The 19433-nt window shown below is 37.2% G+C and overlaps 4 protein-coding genes across 8 annotated transcripts; 2 read left to right on the top strand and 2 right to left on the bottom strand.

Annotated features, from left to right (window-relative positions):
- Positions 1-2482: 2482 nt before the first annotated feature.
- Positions 2483-3840, bottom strand: LOC113333859. The gene is made up of 4 exons (XM_026580233.1): positions 3723-3840; positions 3304-3618; positions 2786-3135; positions 2483-2533 (listed from the first exon to the last, which is right to left on the bottom strand). The coding sequence occupies exons 1-4, from the start codon at positions 3838-3840 to the stop codon at positions 2483-2485; spliced, it is 834 nt and encodes a 277-aa protein (XP_026436018.1).
- Positions 3841-4970: 1130 nt separating this feature from the next.
- Positions 4971-7842, bottom strand: LOC113333988. 5 transcript variants are annotated; one of them, XR_003352493.1, is made up of 5 exons: positions 7232-7842; positions 6537-7077; positions 5976-6140; positions 5550-5765; positions 4971-5101 (listed from the first exon to the last, which is right to left on the bottom strand). XR_003352493.1 is itself a non-coding variant. In XM_026580338.1 (2 exons), the coding sequence occupies exons 1-2, from the start codon at positions 6063-6065 to the stop codon at positions 5553-5555; spliced, it is 303 nt and encodes a 100-aa protein (XP_026436123.1). In that variant the 5' UTR covers positions 6066-6517; the 3' UTR covers positions 5267-5552. The 5 variants fall into 5 exon arrangements, 1 of the variants encoding a protein (XP_026436123.1); XR_003352491.1 differs by lacking the exon at positions 4971-5101 and having other exon boundaries at positions 5267-5765; XR_003352492.1 differs by lacking the exon at positions 4971-5101 and having other exon boundaries at positions 5267-5765; positions 6537-6727.
- A 1416-nt stretch (positions 7843-9258) lies between these two features.
- Positions 9259-9666, top strand: LOC113333858 (histone H3.3-like). The gene has a single exon (XM_026580232.1). The coding sequence runs from the start codon at positions 9259-9261 to the stop codon at positions 9664-9666; it is 408 nt and encodes a 135-aa protein (XP_026436017.1).
- Positions 9667-15633: 5967 nt separating this feature from the next.
- On the top strand, positions 15634-16041 carry LOC113333857 (histone H3.3-like). Its single transcript, XM_026580231.1, has one exon. It carries the CDS (start codon positions 15634-15636, stop codon positions 16039-16041), a length of 408 nt encoding a protein of 135 aa, XP_026436016.1.
- The last annotated feature ends 3392 nt before the right edge of the window (positions 16042-19433 follow it).

The following is a 19433-nucleotide window of genomic DNA, read 5'->3' as shown; positions in this document are numbered from 1 at the left end:
GGCAGGGTCGTCCTTCAGAAATGGATGTAACGCCCTTGGACGAAATACCTCAAGAATTTACGACGTTCTGGAGACGAATGGAATCTTCTAAACTTGAGGCTGGTATTGAATCTAAAGATGATAACCAGAACATTTTCAATGAAGGAAGTTTCCGATCTGATTCTTGTGGCTTTGATCAACAGGATAAGTAACTAACTACTATTTTCCTGACATTTGTGTTCTATTTCCAATTTATCTAGGGATGTTGGTTGTTGAAAGTAATAGATAATGATATAATCTGATGCCAACTCCATTTATGCATATAGTTGAACCTCATGCGACATTGGTGGAGGCCGTAACGAAGAATCAAGAAGAGCTGGTTCATATGAATCTCTGGGTCTCAATGCAAGCATACGGATAAGTGATCTTATATCAGAAGGAAACTGTGGTCTCAAATCCCATCTGCACTCCACCGGAGACCAAAAATAGATCAGCCACAAGAGCAACACCTTCAAGCACAGGAATAGTTCCAAATCGGGGATGGGTCGCATTTATAATCCATCCATTACCATAACCCCCATCTATCTCCAATCCCGCTGCAAGCATACGTATATGTGATCTTGTCTCAGAGGACAACACTATCGTCTGAAAACCCATCTGCCTTCCACCGGCGACCAAAAATCGATCACCCACAAGTGCAACACCTTCAAGCGCAGTAAGAGTTCCAAGAGTTCCAAATCGGGGGTTGGTTGCAGTTATAATCCATCCATTACCAGAACTCCCATCTGTCTCACTTGGTTTGGGAGTTTCCTTTGGGTATTTACCTTTATCACCATCATCACCACCAACACAATTTTCATTGCCACTAACACCACCAGAACTGCTACTCCCAACTTCATAACTGTTATTCATAAATGGAGAATGAGACTTAAATTGAGGTGCGGAGAGTTGAGATTGAAATTGAGGTTGGTTCTACAAGGCTGGTGAATTTGATATTGAAATTGAGGATGGTGGAATCCCATTGAAACCGTCCTCAACAATATCTCTTTCATTTACCATGGTTGTTTTGAGATGAGAATGAAATTGAGTCTCTGAGTTAATATTCTTGTTTCACTCTAAGATTGCAGAGGCGAGATGAAAAAACATATAGTTTCCCTTCCTTTTAAAGAAAACTCTATGGTTGAAGATATGTCTAACTAACACCCTTTACTATTATGGTCTTTCCGTATCACCGTGGATAACAGCTGCACGCTAAGAATATTTGTAAACAAGGGTTGTTCAGATGGTTTGGTCCCAACAACATATTTCGACGTATCCATTTTTATTCACCTGAACAACCTTGTTTACAAGCACAGGATTCCGCGTGTGCCATTCACATGCGTGACAGATGCTTCCACCCCACACCAATTGCAGTTGCAGTTTAAGCTGAATGAAAGCCGTGGTCCTTGAAGACGTCAATGTAAATGGTTAATCTGTTTTGCACCATCATGCTGCAAGCCTGTAATTTTCTCTCTAGGGTCATTTGTTTTTTTTTAGTATAGTTTCTTACTCATATGTAAGAAATAATTTAACTTTTTCTTTTGAATTTTCTCATTATATTCAAACCGAACATCGTACCATTCTTGTTAAAGAAACCCACCGAAAAAATTCAACTTCACATGGGAGCCTGGGTTTTTTCATTTCTTGTTGTTGTGTACTTGTGTTTAAGAAAATGGTTTTTGATTTCCAATGTTAGCATTTTTGATTTCCAATCAAAAACTGCTTACCCGCAGTTTATGATTTTCATACAGTTCAGTTAGCATTTAACCAATCCGGTTTTTTCATTTACAATGCCAACTTCAAATGACATGTGATTGTCAGTTGTGAATCTGAGGCTGGCTATATATCTGGATGGGCCTGAAAGTGATATCAAGGATATGGGTGCCTGCACTTTAAATGGATATTGTAGTGATCTCTATTTCTAGATTGTTCATGGTTGTTGATTTTCAAATGTTTGTTTCTGATGAATTAGATTATTGAGTTAGAATCAATAGATAATTGTTTCTGGTACAATTTTTTTTTGTGGATATTTCCTGCACAGGTTTTAGGGACCATAATAAGTTGTAGATATTTCTTGCACAACATATTATTCTTGTTGCGGATAATAGCTGCACACTAGAAGAACACCGTGGATATTGTAGTGATCTTTATTTATAGATGGTTTATGGTTGTTGATTTTCAAATGTTTGTTTCTGATGAATTAGATTATTCAGTTAGAATCAATAGATAATTGTTTCGAAGAGAGATTTGGTAAGATTTTTTTTTGTGGATATTTCCTGCACAGGTTTTAGGGACCATAATAAGTTGTAAATATTTCCTGCACAACATATTATTCTTTTTGCGGATAATAGCTGCACACTAGAAGAACATCGTGGATAATAGCTGCACACGAATGGAACCTATTATTATGTCAGTTTACAAATGACTTATATTGTTGATAAGCCTTGGACAAGCAAGACGACCTTTAGTTTGCTTGTTCTTCTAATATAACGATATAGATAAATTTTCCAGGACGCTGAATTTTAAAACATAGTTAACACTGATAAAGTTCATTGCCTTATAAGGCTTAACAACTTACATAACCAGAAGAGTTTTACTTTGCAAGGGTACTTGAAGGTTAAAGCGCATGACAATGTTTTGGTTCAAAATAAAAACGTACATTCTAAACAAGAGAATCGGAAATCATCCAGAAAGGTCTGATTTATGCTTTGGCTGGGGCTGGCGCTGTTGCAGTTGGATGATTGACCACCGCGCCAACATTGGGTACCTGCAATCCAACTTCTCCAGCTAACACTACGGCTGCAATCCTGCAATCCAACCCTTCCATCAGCTCTGTTCGAATGAAACCCACTAAATGGGTTATAGGGAGATCTCTAGCCTTCAAAAGTAGGTTATTCCAACTCTCACAGATGTTTGTTGTCATGAGAGTATAACGGGCTCTCTTGGCTTTCACCCTAGCCCAATGCCTTGGATGAAGTTCCTGCACATAGGAAAAAACTTCCTTATCCTTTTTGACTTGTAACATAGCCCTCCGATAACCATCTATAGTGTAAGCTTGCGCAACTCTCATAAATGCCTTAGCAGCGGCGAAGTTGTGGTACCTCCTGATAATATTCCCTGCATTGTGAAAAAATGACAACTGAATATGCCCTCAATATTATATGTAAACTACATCGGCAAAGATAACTAGGAGCTGTCCCGCGCTACATAGCTTAAGGTCTAAACTTTAAAAGAGATGAGTATCTAATAAATGTAAGACGACTATAAAGTGTTGTTGTTAGATACCTTTAATATGGTATGCGCAGTACACATGGCATGCTTCAGAAAACACTTCCGCAATCGCTGATTCGAAGCCTTCCGATCTGTCTGAACACACAACTAGATCCTTTCTCACCGAATACTCGTGACCAAGCGCATTGAATAACTTTTGCATGAACCATAAACATGAATCATCGTTCTCAGAATCAACAATGGAAAACGCAATAGGGTACATTTTTCCATTGGCATCATACCCAATTGCCGAAAGTAGAGTTCCTCTGCGTTCCCCACTTAGATGCATACCATACACAACAAATACGGGTCTACACCAAGACTTGAATCCTTGTAATGATACGCCCAGCGCAAAAAAATTATACAAAAAAACACCATTTTATCGGGTTCAATTGCTGTTTGCGTTCCTGGGTTGTGTTCTACAAGCATGTTACTGTGACTGACTAGGTGCTGGTATGACTGTTCAGGAGAACCTCTACCCGCTTCAATTCCCCGTTTACAACCAGTGAGACCCTGCTTGTCACTGATGGTGATACCTAGTCCTCTCTTCATGTCTTCACACAGTTATTGCTTATCAGCCTAGAATGAACAAACAAGAGTCACCATGTCAGTTTGTTGCCAAGACCAGAGAGTTCTGTATACAAAAAGAAATTGATAAGTGTGATGTATCCTAGAGTATTCTAGGGATGTGGTGCTAGTCAAAGACGGTTGTAATGAATGATTGACAAAGGAAAACTCTAGACAAAACTAGAGAATCCATTGTAGCCTATAAATAGGCATTTCTATCATCAGTTGTAACCTGAGCAAGAAAATTAATAACAGTGATTTTATAGTTTAAGAGAGTCTTGCTTCACCAACACTACTAGAGAGACAGGAGCTCTCTATGAGCAGCACTAAACCAGCTCATACATCTCCAAAAATTGTTCTATCAAAAATGAGTGTTCATCGAACACCAAAAATTCAACATAGTAACATCAAAATATTAAAAATTCAACACAGTTACACAATATGAGAAGTACCCTAGTATGTACAAACATGCTAGTTTGTTATTGATATGTACAACCATATCAGATGTTTGCTTTAATTCCTCTTTAAAATCCGAACAACCAAAATCAAACAGTGGCATAATTTTGTAACCAAAATTCGAATCTAACACTAAGAAATTGCCTATTAAACCCATGAAATCAAAATCAAAATTTATATCCAGTTTAACATTATCATCAAAGATGAAACTGAACCCAAAAAGAAAACATCAAAGATGCATAAACATATAAAACATCAATACCCTAGCCTAATTTTCAATCTATATCCAGACGTGGAAGTCAAAATGGGAAAAAGATTAGAAATCCAATTTCTAGGGTTTACATCAAGATTTTAGGAAAACGGATTTTTCATACCTCAGATTACAGATCAGTGGAACTGACAAGAGAACAATATGAACATGACCAGAAAAGGAAATAACAAGAACCAGGAACATGAAGAAAAAGAAGATGGGTGTGGTGTGTGTTCCGTGGAAAAAGAAAAATGGAAGAAATAGAAGTGAAGAGTAAGACGAGAAATAAAAGATTTGAGTAACAACATCTAGACATCGAGGCCGATTAATAATAACTATTTCACTAATGATTGTATAATTTTTTGGTAATCACGTTTAGCAAACGTATAATGAAATCCAAATATCCAGTGTCGGGAGTCCATAAAAGTTGATGTCGGGACTCTGATAGCATCCCTTATGCCTATCCTCTCGACATTTATACGGTGTCTGGATGTGCTATCCCAACACCCACGTAAGCCACAGTTAAATAATAACCGGTAACTGTAAAAAGAAAAAATCGGATGTTGGGTATGGCCAGGGAAAAACAGGTCATAAAATAAAAAGGTAAGCACAGAAACGTCCAAATACCAAAATACATTTAGTTTTGGTCACGTTCGCCAACACCACCTAGTTTTCACCCTATTATTGAAATCACACACAGTTTCAGCCAAACACCCGTTTAACCAAATAGACATATGGATAACTATTTTCATACAAAATAACATACATACTGCAAAAACAAAAGGAGCAAACACCAAAATAGACTCCGCAAGGGAAATCTTGTATTGCCAGTGTTCAGTTCTCACTCAAAAACAATAAAATATAAATCAATATTTAGGTTCCCACAGTATATTCTTGCTTTGGGACCGAGTATAGAAGTGTCTGCATCTGATAACCTTTCATCTGACTACAATTTGTTGCAAGTTCTAGAATAAGGTCATAATGTTACCTACTAATTGAACACCAGTTCGATACTTGAAGAAGCTGTAGGAACTGCTCTTAGCTTATCCTTAAATTGCTCAATTTGTATCAGTCTATCAGGCGAGCCAACACAAGAACGAAAGTCTAAGATAACTTCTTCAATCTGGACATACTTGAGGTGAGACAACATTCCCGGCAATGACAGTCCAGCTTCCCAGTCATCTCCAACGTCCGCTAAATTAGACTGTATCCAAAAAATGAAAAATCACAACAGATTGGTCGCTTACTGATAAAGAATAATATACCAAATAAGAAGCACCTCAGGGGTTCCAAAAATGTTAAACAAAATAAGTGCCGAAAAATGAGATAGGCCAAAAACGTAGATGTTGTATTAGAACTCTTGGTATGACATTGCAAACCAAATTGGAAAAAGAAGAGCTTGGTTGGATGTTACCTGCTTTGAATCAAGGTAAATTGTATCTATATCAGGAGAAATGCTGAGTAAGTATGCTATAGCCCGCAAGCAACCTCTTGTGCACCACATTTCCAACACCAGAGATTGTAGATTACATAAGACAGGGGGTTAACAATCTAACAAGTCAGGAGCTTGTGAGAGCACCTTGAGAAACAAAATAGATTTATTAAATTAGTATAGCAGCTAAAATCTCGCTTAACTGTAGTAAATTTTTTTTAAGAGAGGAATAGTTGTATTTAAACTATATAAACGACCTCATACTAGATTGGAATAACAAAACTTTTGACAATCTTTGATGTCAACTTGTCCTCCTTATCCTAGACCTGGGAAAGAAACAAAAAAATGACAATCACCTCGATCGATAACCAAGATGTATCATCATAAAAGCTAATAACCTCTTATAAGTAACGAAAGTCGGGGTACTAAAGCAGCAAGACCCTTGCCCTTCTCATAGATTTTGACTAGGCAATAAAACATGTTTAAACTTTAAACCATTTCCACAGATATGTTAACAGGTTCGAAGAGAGGAAGCACCCATACCTCAAGGAATCCAGGTGATAATATCATATCATTCACCATATGCACCGCTCCTAGAAATTTCATCATACGTTTAGCATATGTTTCTTTTTCCTCTGAAGGCAGTTTGGAATATGCATCTGCATTCTCACCTTCTCCCTTCTCTTCTTTGAGAAACATGTTAAAATTTACCCCGGAGAGGGGAGAAGAGTTTTCTAAAGAAAAATCTTGTGTCAAAAAAGATCTGCAATCGATGTCTTTCAGATTTGGAGCACATAACTTGATGATGCTAGTCACAGTATCATTTAGCGGCAAACGATAAAAATGGTACAGAAACTCCTTAAGGCTGACAGAATCAACAATCATATTCCTTTGTTTATCAGTTTTTAAAGCACATTGAGATATACATAAAGTTTCAAGAACTGGACACCTTGAAAGGAGTCTTTTAGATAATTCTAGATTGCAGATCGAGAATCCACATATTTCTGCAGCAATACTTTTGGTAAACCCCCAAAATTTGTTTTTCAAAACCCCGATCTCCAATTTCTTCAATGAAACAAAATCCCTAAATTCCAATTTTGATGAGCATTAGTCGTTATAGTTAAAAAAAGCCCCAAAATTTGTAGTCCCTAATTAGAATGAACCACCACTCTAAGCAGAAGCAAAACCCTAACCTCTAATTTTTCTAACCCAGAAGTAAAAGATGGTAAAAGAAGTACCTTTGAGTGTATAAATGACTAATGAGTAGCTCCCGGAGTCCAATTTCAAGACTTGAAGTGAAAAATCCCCCAAAATTTCTAATCTTTGCTTCCAATCACTTCATATACCACGTAATCTGAGCTGAGTTTACTCTACTAACAAGTAAAAGTGCTGGAAGATGATTTTGATGTGATAATTTCTCTTATAATATCAAATCAATCAACTAGATGGAAACACATACCCCATTCCTTAATGCTGGATTGGGCAATTACTCTTGAATAAATCAATAAATCTTGAGCAGAACTGAAAACCCTAAACCCCCAATTTCAATCTGTGCAATATTTGTTACTCAAACACCCCAAAATTGAAGAAATAAGTGAAATGTGAAAAACCCAGAAGTAAAATATGGAAAAGGTAGCACCTTTGGCTTTGAGTGTAAAATGGTAGATGAGGCAACTCTTAAACTCCATCCGAGCTGAGTTCATTCGGTCTTTTCTAGTAAAGACCTTTTTTTATTACACCTTGTGATTTCAGTTTCATTAGTGCCATTGTTAGCCTTAAACCTGAGTGAGGCACACACTTTGGTCTTGCTTCAGTATGTAATCCTTTCCAGATGCATATCTTAAAATCTTGTGCATTATGGTAATTGGCTTACCAGTTCGTGATTAAGAGTTTTAATAAGATTCAGTTGGTGATTCTAAGTGACGGTAAACTCATAAAAGTTGCAGCTTTATACTGTGTATTTGTAATCAACTGCAGGAATTTAGCCCAATACTATTTCTAGGTACGTACTGAGGTGAGACCGCAAGTATGATTTAATTATCAAGAACCACCATTTAAGTTAACGAAGTCAGACTTCGACGAGTTCTTAACAAATTATAAAAATCAAGCAACCTATACAAAATGCTCATGTAAGCAAAAGATCAGTCATTTGAAGAAGTCTGGACTACACATTTCAACCATTCTATTCCGGAATAAGATATTTCTGAAAACAAAAGCAAAATACAAGAAGAACAACATAACCTTACTACTGAATGTTTAGGCTGCTTCCACAGCAGTATCTTGCTGCTTGACCGGGTGAAGAAGTATTTATTGATACTTCGGCTCACAATGTCACCTACCAAGTTTTGAATACCATTTGATACTAGAAGAAGCTTTAGGAACTGCTCTTAACTTATAAAGAGACAAGAGGACTGAAATTGTACGCAGAGAGAGTGACCGTAAATTGGACCAAAGTTGTAAAAGTCATGACTCATGACTATGCAAAAAGCTAATGCAAGCATCTATCTTTTCTTAAAGAGTATTTGTAGGTGTTGTGTCCGTTTAAAGTCTAGTGCTGTGCCTGCACTGCCTGGGTTATTCCACCTCAACAATATGTGTGCTTTGGGTCCAACGTACGTTCAGCAGTTTCAAAACTTGTGCTATCACAAATCTTTTCCAACTAGTTTCTTGTAACGATTTTTATCCAATAAAATAATGACAAGAAAGAAAATCAGGATTACGTAACAATTTTACTGGTTCACCAATGAAGGTGTTCCTAATTTTATTCCTACTAGGTTGCATATAGGTTTTCAACCGACTCCTGTAATGAATAAATGATAAGTGAATTGAAACGATTAAAAATCAAACTGTTCAAATTCCCTCCGTACAACTGGATCTGCACAGACTGTACTACCTTGACATACCTGTAGTTGGTCGGTTACAGCAGTTCGACAATTATTCTCACGGAAAAAAACAAAAGAAAACACAGTACACTTAAAAGGCACGGATCTGTAAGAAAAAACAAACTCTTCAACCAATGAGAGCAAACAATAGTGAGCATACAGAATATGTGTTTTCCTTGAAATCAGAAACCTATCCGGCTTCCACGTCGACTTAATTCTGAAACCGCTGTGACCACGTTTTGTACTTTCAAACCGTCATGACCACTGCTATTATAAATACCAACAAGAACTACCCTCTCCCATGAATAAAAGATTAGAAACTCCTATTTTTCGTTATCTGCCTTTCCGTTTCCAAATTCTCAGATCTCCTCTTCGTTCCATCAATGGCTCGTAAGAAACATTGGCATTTTAGGTCCGGCCCTGGTAGCCACAATACAAGGCAACCAACAACAGCACCTGAAAGAGTTAGAAAGCCACATCGCTTCCGTCCTGGAACAGTAGCTCTTCGTGAAATAACGAAATACCAGACGAGTACTGAACTTTTAATCAAGAAGTTTTCTTTCCAGAGATTAGTTCGTGAAATTGCTCAAGCATTGAAACCAGACTTTCGATTCCAGAGCCATGCTCTTCTTACTCTTCAAATGGCTGCTGAAGATTATTTAATAGTAATGTTTGAAGACTCCCTCTTGTGCGCACTTCATGATAAGAGAATCACAATCAAGGATAAATATATGAGATTAGCAAGGCGTCTTCGTGGTGAAATTCATGGTGAAAAGAATGATGTTCTTTAATTATGTTTTCTTACGTTGTAGTAGTTTCTTTCCTTTTCGTTAATTTTTCAAGACAGTCTTTGTTGCATGAATTTCAAGTTGTGTGGTTTCTGTTTGTTTTTTTCATGACAATTTTTGTCTCATGAAGTTGAAGTTGTAGTTTTTACTTTTTTATTTTATGAAGCATAATAAGTTGTAGTTTCTGTATGGATTTTCATTAATCGTAGTTTCTTTATGGCTTTTCATTATTATAAATGAAATTTATTTGCTAACAAAAAAATATTAAAAAAAAAAGAAGAAGAAGAAGAAACTGTTCGAGTCTTGCTGGTGATACCCTCCATGCATCTTATGATTACGTTTTCCAGGCCCGGTGTCTTTTGGAGTGGTTCATTGCATAAGATCAGCGTTGGAGAATTTTGTATGAGGATTATTAATTTGCCATGCAAGAACTAGTAAAAACACATGATTGGCCGCTAGGTATTCTGGGGCAGGAATTGATACAATATGCCTGGTTCCACGCATATCAATACATTGAGTTGCTTTCTCTTGTTTAGCAATTCATTTTGCAATCAAATCAAGTGATGAAATGAAATATGTAAATTTTTGGTTTCTAATTGCCTTCTCAAATTAACCTTGCACCATTAAAACTATCAAATTTCACTCTTTCTAGTGCAGTTGGACTTGTTATTCTCTCGCAGTTGTGAGAAAAGAAAATCAGAAGTGGATCCAGTAATTCTGACGCAAAAAATGCAAGAATGTTCGATCGAAAGGTGACAGACTTATTCATAGACACCAAGATAATTATTTCTATGCCTACTTTTTCTCCGGTGTCATGATGGAAGATATTATCTCATCCTCACAGTCATAGATACTGATGAGAAACCCAGTTTGCTTGTGATCATGGCTTCCACGTAATATTTATCCACTCCCATGTTTTCCCTTTCGCTTTCAACATCTCAAGGTACTAATCAACCAAATTTGACTGTTTTTGAACTTCTACTACATCTTCTTGTTGGATTAACTTCAACATAGAAGTCACTAACAAGCTGGTTAGGACAAGATTAGGAAATTGATGTAATCCTAAGGGAATTAGAAGTCATCTAGTTCTAAGAAAAGGAAAGACATGTAATAAGGTAATAGGACTAGGAAAAGGAATTCATAGTTCTATATATATATGATCACCAAAGTTGTGGTTGATCATATGAGCAAGATTAGAGCTTTGTGTTTAGTTTTGAGAGATTTTATAAACATCAATAAAGAGAGTTTTCTTTATATAAGCTAAGTTTCATCTTGCAGTTGCCATTAATTGGTATCAGAGCTAGTTTCTGAGCCATGGAAAACGAAACCACCATTGTGTGTGCAAAACAGTTCACGCAACCATCAATACAAGTTCCAATCCTCAGCGCCACAAACTACACAGTATGGGCCATGAGAATGAAGGTACTGATGAAAATCTACAAGGTGTGGGATACAATTGAACCAGGAACAGATGATGCAGATAAGAACAACATCGCTATAGGATTACTCTTTCAAGCAATACCAGAATGTCTTGTTCTACAAGTTGGTGAACAAGAAACTTCAAAGAAAATTTGGGATGCAATAAAGGCACGTAATCTCGGAGCTGATCGAGTTAAAGAAGCCCGTCTGCAAACCTTAATGTCTGAATTTGAAAGAATGAAGATGAAAGACACTGATACTATTGATAGCTTTGCAGGAAAGCTATCAGAGATAGCCTCAAAAGCTGCGTCACTTGGACAATCCATTGATGAAGATAAACTGGTAAAGAATTTTCTCAATAGTTTACCAAGATCCAAGTATATTCATATCATAGCTTCTCTCGAACAAGTCTTAGATTTAAAGAAGACTAGCTATGAAGATATAATTGGAAGATTGAAAGCATATGAAGATAGAATCCTTGATGAATAAAACAATGGAGAAACTCAAGGAAAACTCTTGTACACAAACTCTTACCAACAAAACTCTGCGACAAGAGGAAGAGGTCGTGGAAGAGGTGGTAGAGTAAACAGAGGCCGAGGAAGGGGAGGAAGGTTTAACTCACAAGATAGAACAACAAGTCAGAATGATCAAAACCAATAAAAAGAAAAAAAGGACAGATCAAACATTATTTGTTACAGATGTGATAAACCAGGACACTTCTCCTCTGTATGCCCTGAAAGAATACAAAAGATGGAAGAAGCAAACAAGAATGAAACAAGGGAAGCAGATACAGCTCTTTTCATGCACGAAGTTGTATTCTTAAACGAAGGGAAACTAATACCAAAGAACTACGAATCAAAGGATGGAGAAGAAGGAATCTGGTATTTAGATAATGGATCCAGCAATCACATGACTGGTAAGAGACACTACTTTTCTGAACTCAATGAGAAAATCAAAGGACAAGTGAAGTTTGGGGATGGATCTTCTGTAGAAATTGAAGGGAAAGGATCAATTCTATTTCAGAGCAAGACCGGAGAACATAAGCTTGTCACAAACATCTACTTCATCCCAAACTTACAAAGCAACATTCTAAGTTTAGGACAAGCTACAGAAGTTGAATGTGATGTTAGAATGCGACAAGATTATCTAACAGTTCATGACCCAAGTGGAAGACTTTTAGTTAGAGTCTCACGCTCACAGAATAGACTCTATAAGATAAGTCTCATGATTGGAAGGCCATTGTGTCTGAATATGAGACTGGAATATCAGACATGGAAGTGGCACGCAAGGTTTGGACACATGAGCTTTAGAACTTTAAAGGCAATGTCTCAGAACAAGATGGTTCGAAGGAAACTCACAGCACCATATACACCACAACAAAACGGAGCGGTGGAGAGGAGAAACAGGACTCTAATGGAGATGGCAAGAATTTATTTAAAGGCTATGCAGGTAGCTAATTATCTATGGGGAGAAGCTGTACGACACTCCACATACCTAATAAACAGGATACCTACGAAAGCTCTGAAAGACATAACTCCATATGAAAGTTTGCGAAAGAGAAAACCAAACATATATCATTTAAGAGTGTTTGGTTGCAAAGCATACGCAAAAGTTGATTCTGCAACTCTTAAGAAACTGGATGATCGATCTCAGACTCTTATGCATCTAGGAATTGAGCCTGGATCAAAAGCTTACAAATTATTCAATCCAACAACGAAAAGAGTAATAGTGAGTCGAGATGTGGTATTTGATGAAAAAGCAAACTGGAACTGGAAAGAAACTAATGATGGACCAAGTAGGGATCCAGGAATGTTTCACATGAGATGGGGTCAAGTAATTGATGCAAGAGAAGGACCCATAATCACCAACACTGATGAAAACGACGATGATCATCAAGAAGAAGAAGAGAACATCGAAAATGCAGAGAATAACGAAGAAGAAGAAGAAGAAGAAAACGATGGAGCTCAAGTAGATCAATCTATTCCACTGCGAAATCAACAAGACGGATACATAAGCCACAATATTTGGAGGATTATGTTCTTCAAGCCGTGGAAGAATGTGAGATAATGCTACTTTCTGTTAATGACGAACCAAGGAGATTTAAGGAAGCAAAGGTCTCGTCTAAATGGACACAAGCATGTGGAGAAGAAATTGTTTCAATCAACAAAAACAAGACCTGGTTTTTAGTTGATAAGCCGAGTGGGGTAAAAGTGATTGGTCTCAAGTGGATCTTCAAGATAAAATGGAATGCTGATGGTACTATCAACAAATACAAAGCGAGGCTTGTAGCTAAAGGGTACGTACAAGAATCAGGCATAGATTTCGATGAAGTCTTCGCACCAGTCGCTAGAATTGAAACAATACGCTTATTGATTGCAGAGGCAGCATCAAACTCATGGGAAATTCACCACTTAGACGTTAAGACGGCGTTCTTACATGGTGAATTGCAAGAAGACGTGTATGTAGAACAACCGGAAGTTTTCGAAGTAAAGGGACAAGAGCATAAAGTTTACAAGTTATCAAAAGCTCTCTATGGTCTAAGACAAGCCCCTCGAGACTGGAATACAAAGTTAGATCAAATCTTAAAGGGAATGAGATTCATAAAGTGTTCTAAAGAAACTCTTATACAGAAAAGAAGAAAAGGGACACTACTAGTGATTGCAGTCTATGTAGATGATCTATTTTTGACTGGAACTCCCTTAAGGTGATCAATGAGTTCAAGAGAGAAATGTCATCAAAGTTTGATGTCAGACCTCGGAAAACTCACTTATTACCTTGGCATAGAAGTCCATCAAGGAGTAGATGGGATTCAGATTAAACAAGAAGCTTATGCAAGGAGAATTCTGAAAGAAGCAGGACTTGAAACTTGTAATCCAACTAAGATACCAATGGAGTTTGGAATTAAAGTTTCAAAGGCACAAGAAGAAGCAGAGATTGATTCAACGTGTTATAGAAGAAATGTTGGGTGTAGTTTGTTCTCTGTTACTTCTATTTTCAGATCATGCATAATAATGATCCCAACTATGGTCGAGAATTCCTTGGCGGACATGAGTTGGCTAGTTACGATCGTATCAAAGATTTGAAGGTATTTGATGACACAAAAACTGGTGTTAAAGGAGTTTTTGATGCTGGAGCAGTATCGAAAATCCCTAGGATCTTTGTTCGACCAGATGATGAGCTCGCTGAGGAGGAGGAGGAGTTTCATGTGCTTAAAAATTGTGTTAACAGTGAGAATAGTAGTAAATTTGAGACTACGGTGATTGACCTTGAAGGGGTTGCATGGATGAACAAGAATGATGTCGGATATGAACAACGACATGAGGAGATTGTCAACGAAATTTGACATGCGTCAGAGACGTCCGGATTCTTTCAGTTGATTAACCATGGGGTTCCTAAAAATGTGATGGATGAAATGGTGAAAGGTGTGAAAATATTTCATGAGCAAGACGACGAGGCGAAGAAGCCCATGTACTCAAGAGATCCCAACAAAAGCATGGTGTATTTTGATAATCATTTTCATTATCATAAAGCAATATTTGCTGAATGGAAGGACAGCTTAGTCTGTCGAGTGTTATCTCCTGATATTATCAACCCGTAAGATTTACTGGCTCACAATGTCACCTACCAAGTTTTGAATACCATTTGATACTAGAAGAAGCTTTAGGAACTGCTCTTAACTTATAAAAAGACAAGAGGACTGAAATTGTACGCAGAGAGAGTGACTGTAAATTGGACCAAAGTTGTAAAAGTCATGACTCATGACTATGCAAAAAGCTAATGCAAGCATCTATCTTTTCTTAAAGAGTATTTGTAGGTGTTGTGTCCGTTTAAAGTCTAGTGCTGTGCCTGCACTGCCTGGGTTATTCCACCTCAACAATATGTGTGCTTTGGGTCCAACGTACGTTCAGCAGTTTCAAAACTTGTGCTATCACAAATCTTTTCCAACTAGTTTCTTGTAACGATTTTTATCCAATAAAATAATGACAAGAAAGAAAATCAGGATTACGTAACAATTTTACTGGTTCACCAATGAAGGTGTTCCTAATTTTATTCCTACTAGGTTGCATATAGGTTTTCAACCGACTCCTGTAATGAATAAATGATAAGTGAATTGAAACGATTAAAAATCAAACTGTTCAAATTCCCTCCATACAACTGGATCTGCACAGACTGTACTACCTTGACATACCTGTAGTTGGTCGGTTACAGCAGTTCGACAATTATTCTCACGGAAAAAAACAAAAGAAAACACAGTACACTTAAAAGGCACGGATCTGTAAGAAAAAACAAACTCTTCAACCAATGAGAGCAAACAATATTGAGCATACAGAATATGTGTTTTCCTTGAAATCAGAAACCTATCCGGCTTCCACGTCGACTTACTTCTGAAACCGTTGTGACCACGTTTTGTACTTTCAAACCGTCATGACCACTGCTATTATAAATACCAACAAGAACTACCCTCTCCCATGAATAAAATATTAGAAACTCCTATTTTTCGTTATCTGCCTTTCCGTTTCCAAATTCTCAGATCTCCTCTTCGTTCCATCAATGGCTCGTAAGAAACATTGGCATTTTAGGTCCGGCCCTGGTATCCACAATCCAAGGAAACCAACAGCAGCACCTGAAAGAGTTAGAAAGCCACATCGCTTCCATCCTGGAACAGTAGCTCTTCGTGAAATAACGAAATACCAGACGAGTACTGAACTTTTAATCAAGAAGTTGTCTTTCCAGAGATTAGTTCGTGAAATTGCTCAAGCATTGAAACCAGACTTTCGATTCCAGAGCCATGCTCTTCTTACTCTTCAAATGGCTGCTGAAGATTATTTAATAGTAATGTTTGAAGACTCCCTCTTGTGCGCACTTCATGATAAGAGAATCACAATCAAGGATAAATATATGAGATTAGCAAGGCGTCTTCGTGGTGAAATTCGTGGTGAAAAGAATGATGTTCTTTAATTATGTTTTCTTACGTTGTAGTAGTTTCTTTCCTTTTCGTTAATTTTTCAAGACAGTCTTTGTTGCATGAATTTCAAGTTGTGTGGTTTCTGTTTGTTTTTTTCATGACAATTTTTGTCTCATGAAGTTGAAGTTGTAGTTTTTACTTTTTTATTTTATGAAGCATAATAAGTTGTAGTTTCTGTATGGATTTTCATTATATACGTAGTTTCTTTATGGCTTTTCATTATTATAATGAATTTATTTGCTAACAAAAAATATTAAAAAAAGAAGAAGAAGAAAAACTGTTCGAGTTTGCTGGTGATACCCTCCATGCATCTTATGATTACGTTTTCCAGGCCCGGTGTCTTTTGGAGTGGTTCATTGCATAAGATCAGTTGGAGAATTTTGTATGAGGATTATTAATTTTCCATGCAAGAACTAGTAAAAACACATGATTGGCCGCTAGGTATTCTGGGGAGGAATTGATACAATATGCCTGGTTCCACGCATATCAATACATTGAGTTGCTTTCTCTTGTTTAGCAATTCATTTTGCAATCAAATCAAGTGATGAAATGAAATATGTAAATTTTTGGTTTCTAATTGCCTTCTCAAATTAACCTTGCACCATTAAAACTATCAAATTTCACTCTTTCTAGTGCAGTTGGACTTGTTATTCTCTCGCAGTTGTGAGAAAAGAAAATCAGAAGTGGATCCAGTAATTCTGACGCAAAAAATGCAAGAATGTTCGATCGAAAGGTGACAGACTTATTCATAGACACCAAGATAATTATTTCTATGCCTACTTTTTCTCCGGTGTCATGATGGAATATTATCTCATCCTCACAGTCATAGATACTGATGAGAAACCCAGTTTGCTTGTGATCATGGCTTCCACGTAATATTTATCCACTCCCATGTTTTCCCTTTCGCTTTAACATCTCAAGGTAACTAATCAACCAAATTTGACTGTTTTTGAACTTCTACTACATCTTCTTGTTGGATTAACTTCAACATAGAAGTCACTAACAAGCTGGTTAGGACAAGATTAGGAAATTGATGTAATCCTAAGGGAATTAGAAGTCATCTAGTTCTAAGAAAAGGAAAGACATGTAATAAGGTAATAGGACTAGGAAAAGGAATTCATAGTTCTATATATATATGATCACCAAAGTTGTGGTTGATCATATGAGCAAGATTAGAGCTTTGTGTTTAGTTTTGAGAGATTTTCTAAACATCAATAAAGAGAGTTGTCTTTATATAAGCTAAGTTTCATCTTGCAGTTGCCATTAATTGGTATCAGAGCTAGTTTCTGAGCCATGGAAAACGAAACCACCATTGTGGGTGCAAAACAGTTCACGCCACCATCAATACAAGTTCCAATCCTCAGCGCCACAAACTACACAGTATGGGCCATGAGAATGAAGGTACTGATGAAAATCTACAAGTGGGATACAATTGAACCAGGACAGATGATGCAGATAAAACAACATCGCTATAGGATTACTCTTTCAAGCAATACCAGAATGTCTTGTTCTACAAGTTGGTGAACAAGAAACTTCAAAGAAAATTTGGGATGCAATAAAGGCACGTAATCTCGGAGCTGATCGAGTTAAAGAAGCCCGTCTGCAAACCTTAATGTCTGAATTTGAAAGAATGAAGATGAAAGACACTGATACTATTGATAGCTTTGCAGGAAAGCTATCAGAGATAGCCTCAAAAGCTGCGTCACTTGGACAATCCATTGATGAAGATAAACTGGTAAAGAAGTTTCTCAATAGTTTACCAAGATCCAAGTATATTCATATCATAGCTTCTCTCGAACAAGTCTTAGATTTAAAGAAGACTAGCTATGAAGATATAATTGGAAGATTGAAAGCATATGAAGAGAGAATCCTTGATGAAAAACAATGGAGAAACTCAAGGAAAACTCTTGTACACAAACTCTTACCAACAAAACTCTGCGACAAGAGGAAGAGGTCGTGGAAGAGGTGGTAGAGTAAACAGAGGCCGAGGAAGGGGAGGAAGGTTTAACTCACAAGATAGAACAACAAGTCAGAATGATCAAAACCAAAAAGAAAAGAAGGATAGATCAAACATTATTTGTTACAGATGTGATAAACCAGGACACTTCTCCTCTGTATGCCCTGAAAGAATACAAAAGATGGAAGAAGCAAACAAGAATGAAACAAGGGAAGCAGATACAACTCTTTTCATGCACGAAGTTGTATTCTTAAACGAAGGGAAACTAATACCAAAGAACTACGAATCAAAGGATGGAGAAGAAGGAATCTGGTATTTAGATAATGGAGCCAGCAATCACATGACTGGTAAGAGACACTACTTTTCTGAACTCAATGAGAAAATCAAAGGACAAGTGAAGTTTGGGGATGGATCTTCTGTAGAAATTGAAGGGAAAGGATCAATTCTATTTCAGAGCAAGACCGGAGAACAGAAGCTTGTCACAAACATCTACTTCATCCCAAACTTACAAAGCAACATTCTAAGTTTAGGACAAGCTACAGAAGTTGGATGTGATGTTAGAATGCGACAAGATTATCTAACAGTTCATGACCCAAGTGGAAGACTTTTAGTTAGAGTCTCACGCTCACAGAATAGACTCTAAGATAAGTCTCATGATTGGAAGGCCATTGTGTCTGAATATGAGACTGGAAGATCAGACATGGAAGTGGCACGCAAGGTTAGGACACATAAGTTTAGAACCTTAAAAATGTCTCAGAACAAGATGGTTCGAGGCTACCACAACAACAAAACGGAGTGGTGGAGAGGAGAAACAGGACTCTAATGGAGATGACAAGAAGTTTTTTAAAGGCTATGCAGGTACCTAATTATCTATGGGGAGAAGCTGTACGACACTCCACATACCTAATAAACAATACCTACGAAAGCTCTGAAAGACATGACTCCATATGAAAGTTTGCGAAAGAGAAAACCAAACATAGATCATTTAAGAGTGTTTGGTTGCAAAGCATACGCAAAAGTTGATTCTGCAACTCTTAAGAAACTGGATGATCGATCTCAGACTCTTGTGCATCTAGGAATTGAGCCTGGATCCAAAGCTTACAGATTATTCAATCCAACAACGAAAAGTAATAGTGAGTCGAGATGTGGTATTCGATGAAAAAGCAAACTGGAACTGGAAAGAAACTAATGATGGACCAAGTAGGGATCCAGGAATGTTTCACATGAGATGGGGTCAAGTAATTGATGAAGGAGAAGGACCCATAATCACAAACACATGAAACACGATGATCATCAAGAAGAAGAAGAGAATATGAAAACGCAGAGAATAACGAAGAAGAAGAAGAAAAAGAAAACGATGGAGCTCAAGTAATCAATCTTTCCACTGCGAAAATCAACAAGACTACATAAGCCACAATATTGGAGGAT

Source organism: Papaver somniferum, unplaced genomic scaffold (genome assembly GCF_003573695.1).
Source record: "Papaver somniferum cultivar HN1 unplaced genomic scaffold, ASM357369v1 unplaced-scaffold_135, whole genome shotgun sequence".
Classification (NCBI taxonomy): Eukaryota; Viridiplantae; Streptophyta; class Magnoliopsida; order Ranunculales; family Papaveraceae; genus Papaver; species Papaver somniferum.
Note: the sequence above shows the minus strand (reverse complement) of the source record. Positions and strands in the feature narration are given on the sequence as shown.

Coding starts and splice junctions, on each gene's coding strand:
- LOC113333859 (XM_026580233.1), bottom strand. CDS start 3,840: ATGAAGAGAGGACTAGGTATCACCATCAGTGACAAGCAGGGTCTCACT. Junction 3,136..3,303: donor CTGCGCATACCATATTAAAG/GTATCTAACAAC, acceptor TTCACAATGCAG/GGAATATTATCAGGAGGTAC. Junction 2,534..2,785: donor CTGGAGAAGTTGGATTGCAG/GTACCCAATGTT, acceptor TTTAAAATTCAG/CGTCCTGGAAAATTTATCTA.
- LOC113333988 (XM_026580338.1), bottom strand. CDS start 6,065: ATGTGGTGCACAAGAGGTTGCTTGCGGGCTATAGCATACTTACTCAGC. Junction 5,766..5,975: donor TTTACCTTGATTCAAAGCAG/GTAACATCCAAC, acceptor TTTTGGATACAG/TCTAATTTAGCGGACGTTGG.
- LOC113333858 (XM_026580232.1), top strand. CDS start 9,259: ATGGCTCGTAAGAAACATTGGCATTTTAGGTCCGGCCCTGGTAGCCAC.
- LOC113333857 (XM_026580231.1), top strand. CDS start 15,634: ATGGCTCGTAAGAAACATTGGCATTTTAGGTCCGGCCCTGGTATCCAC.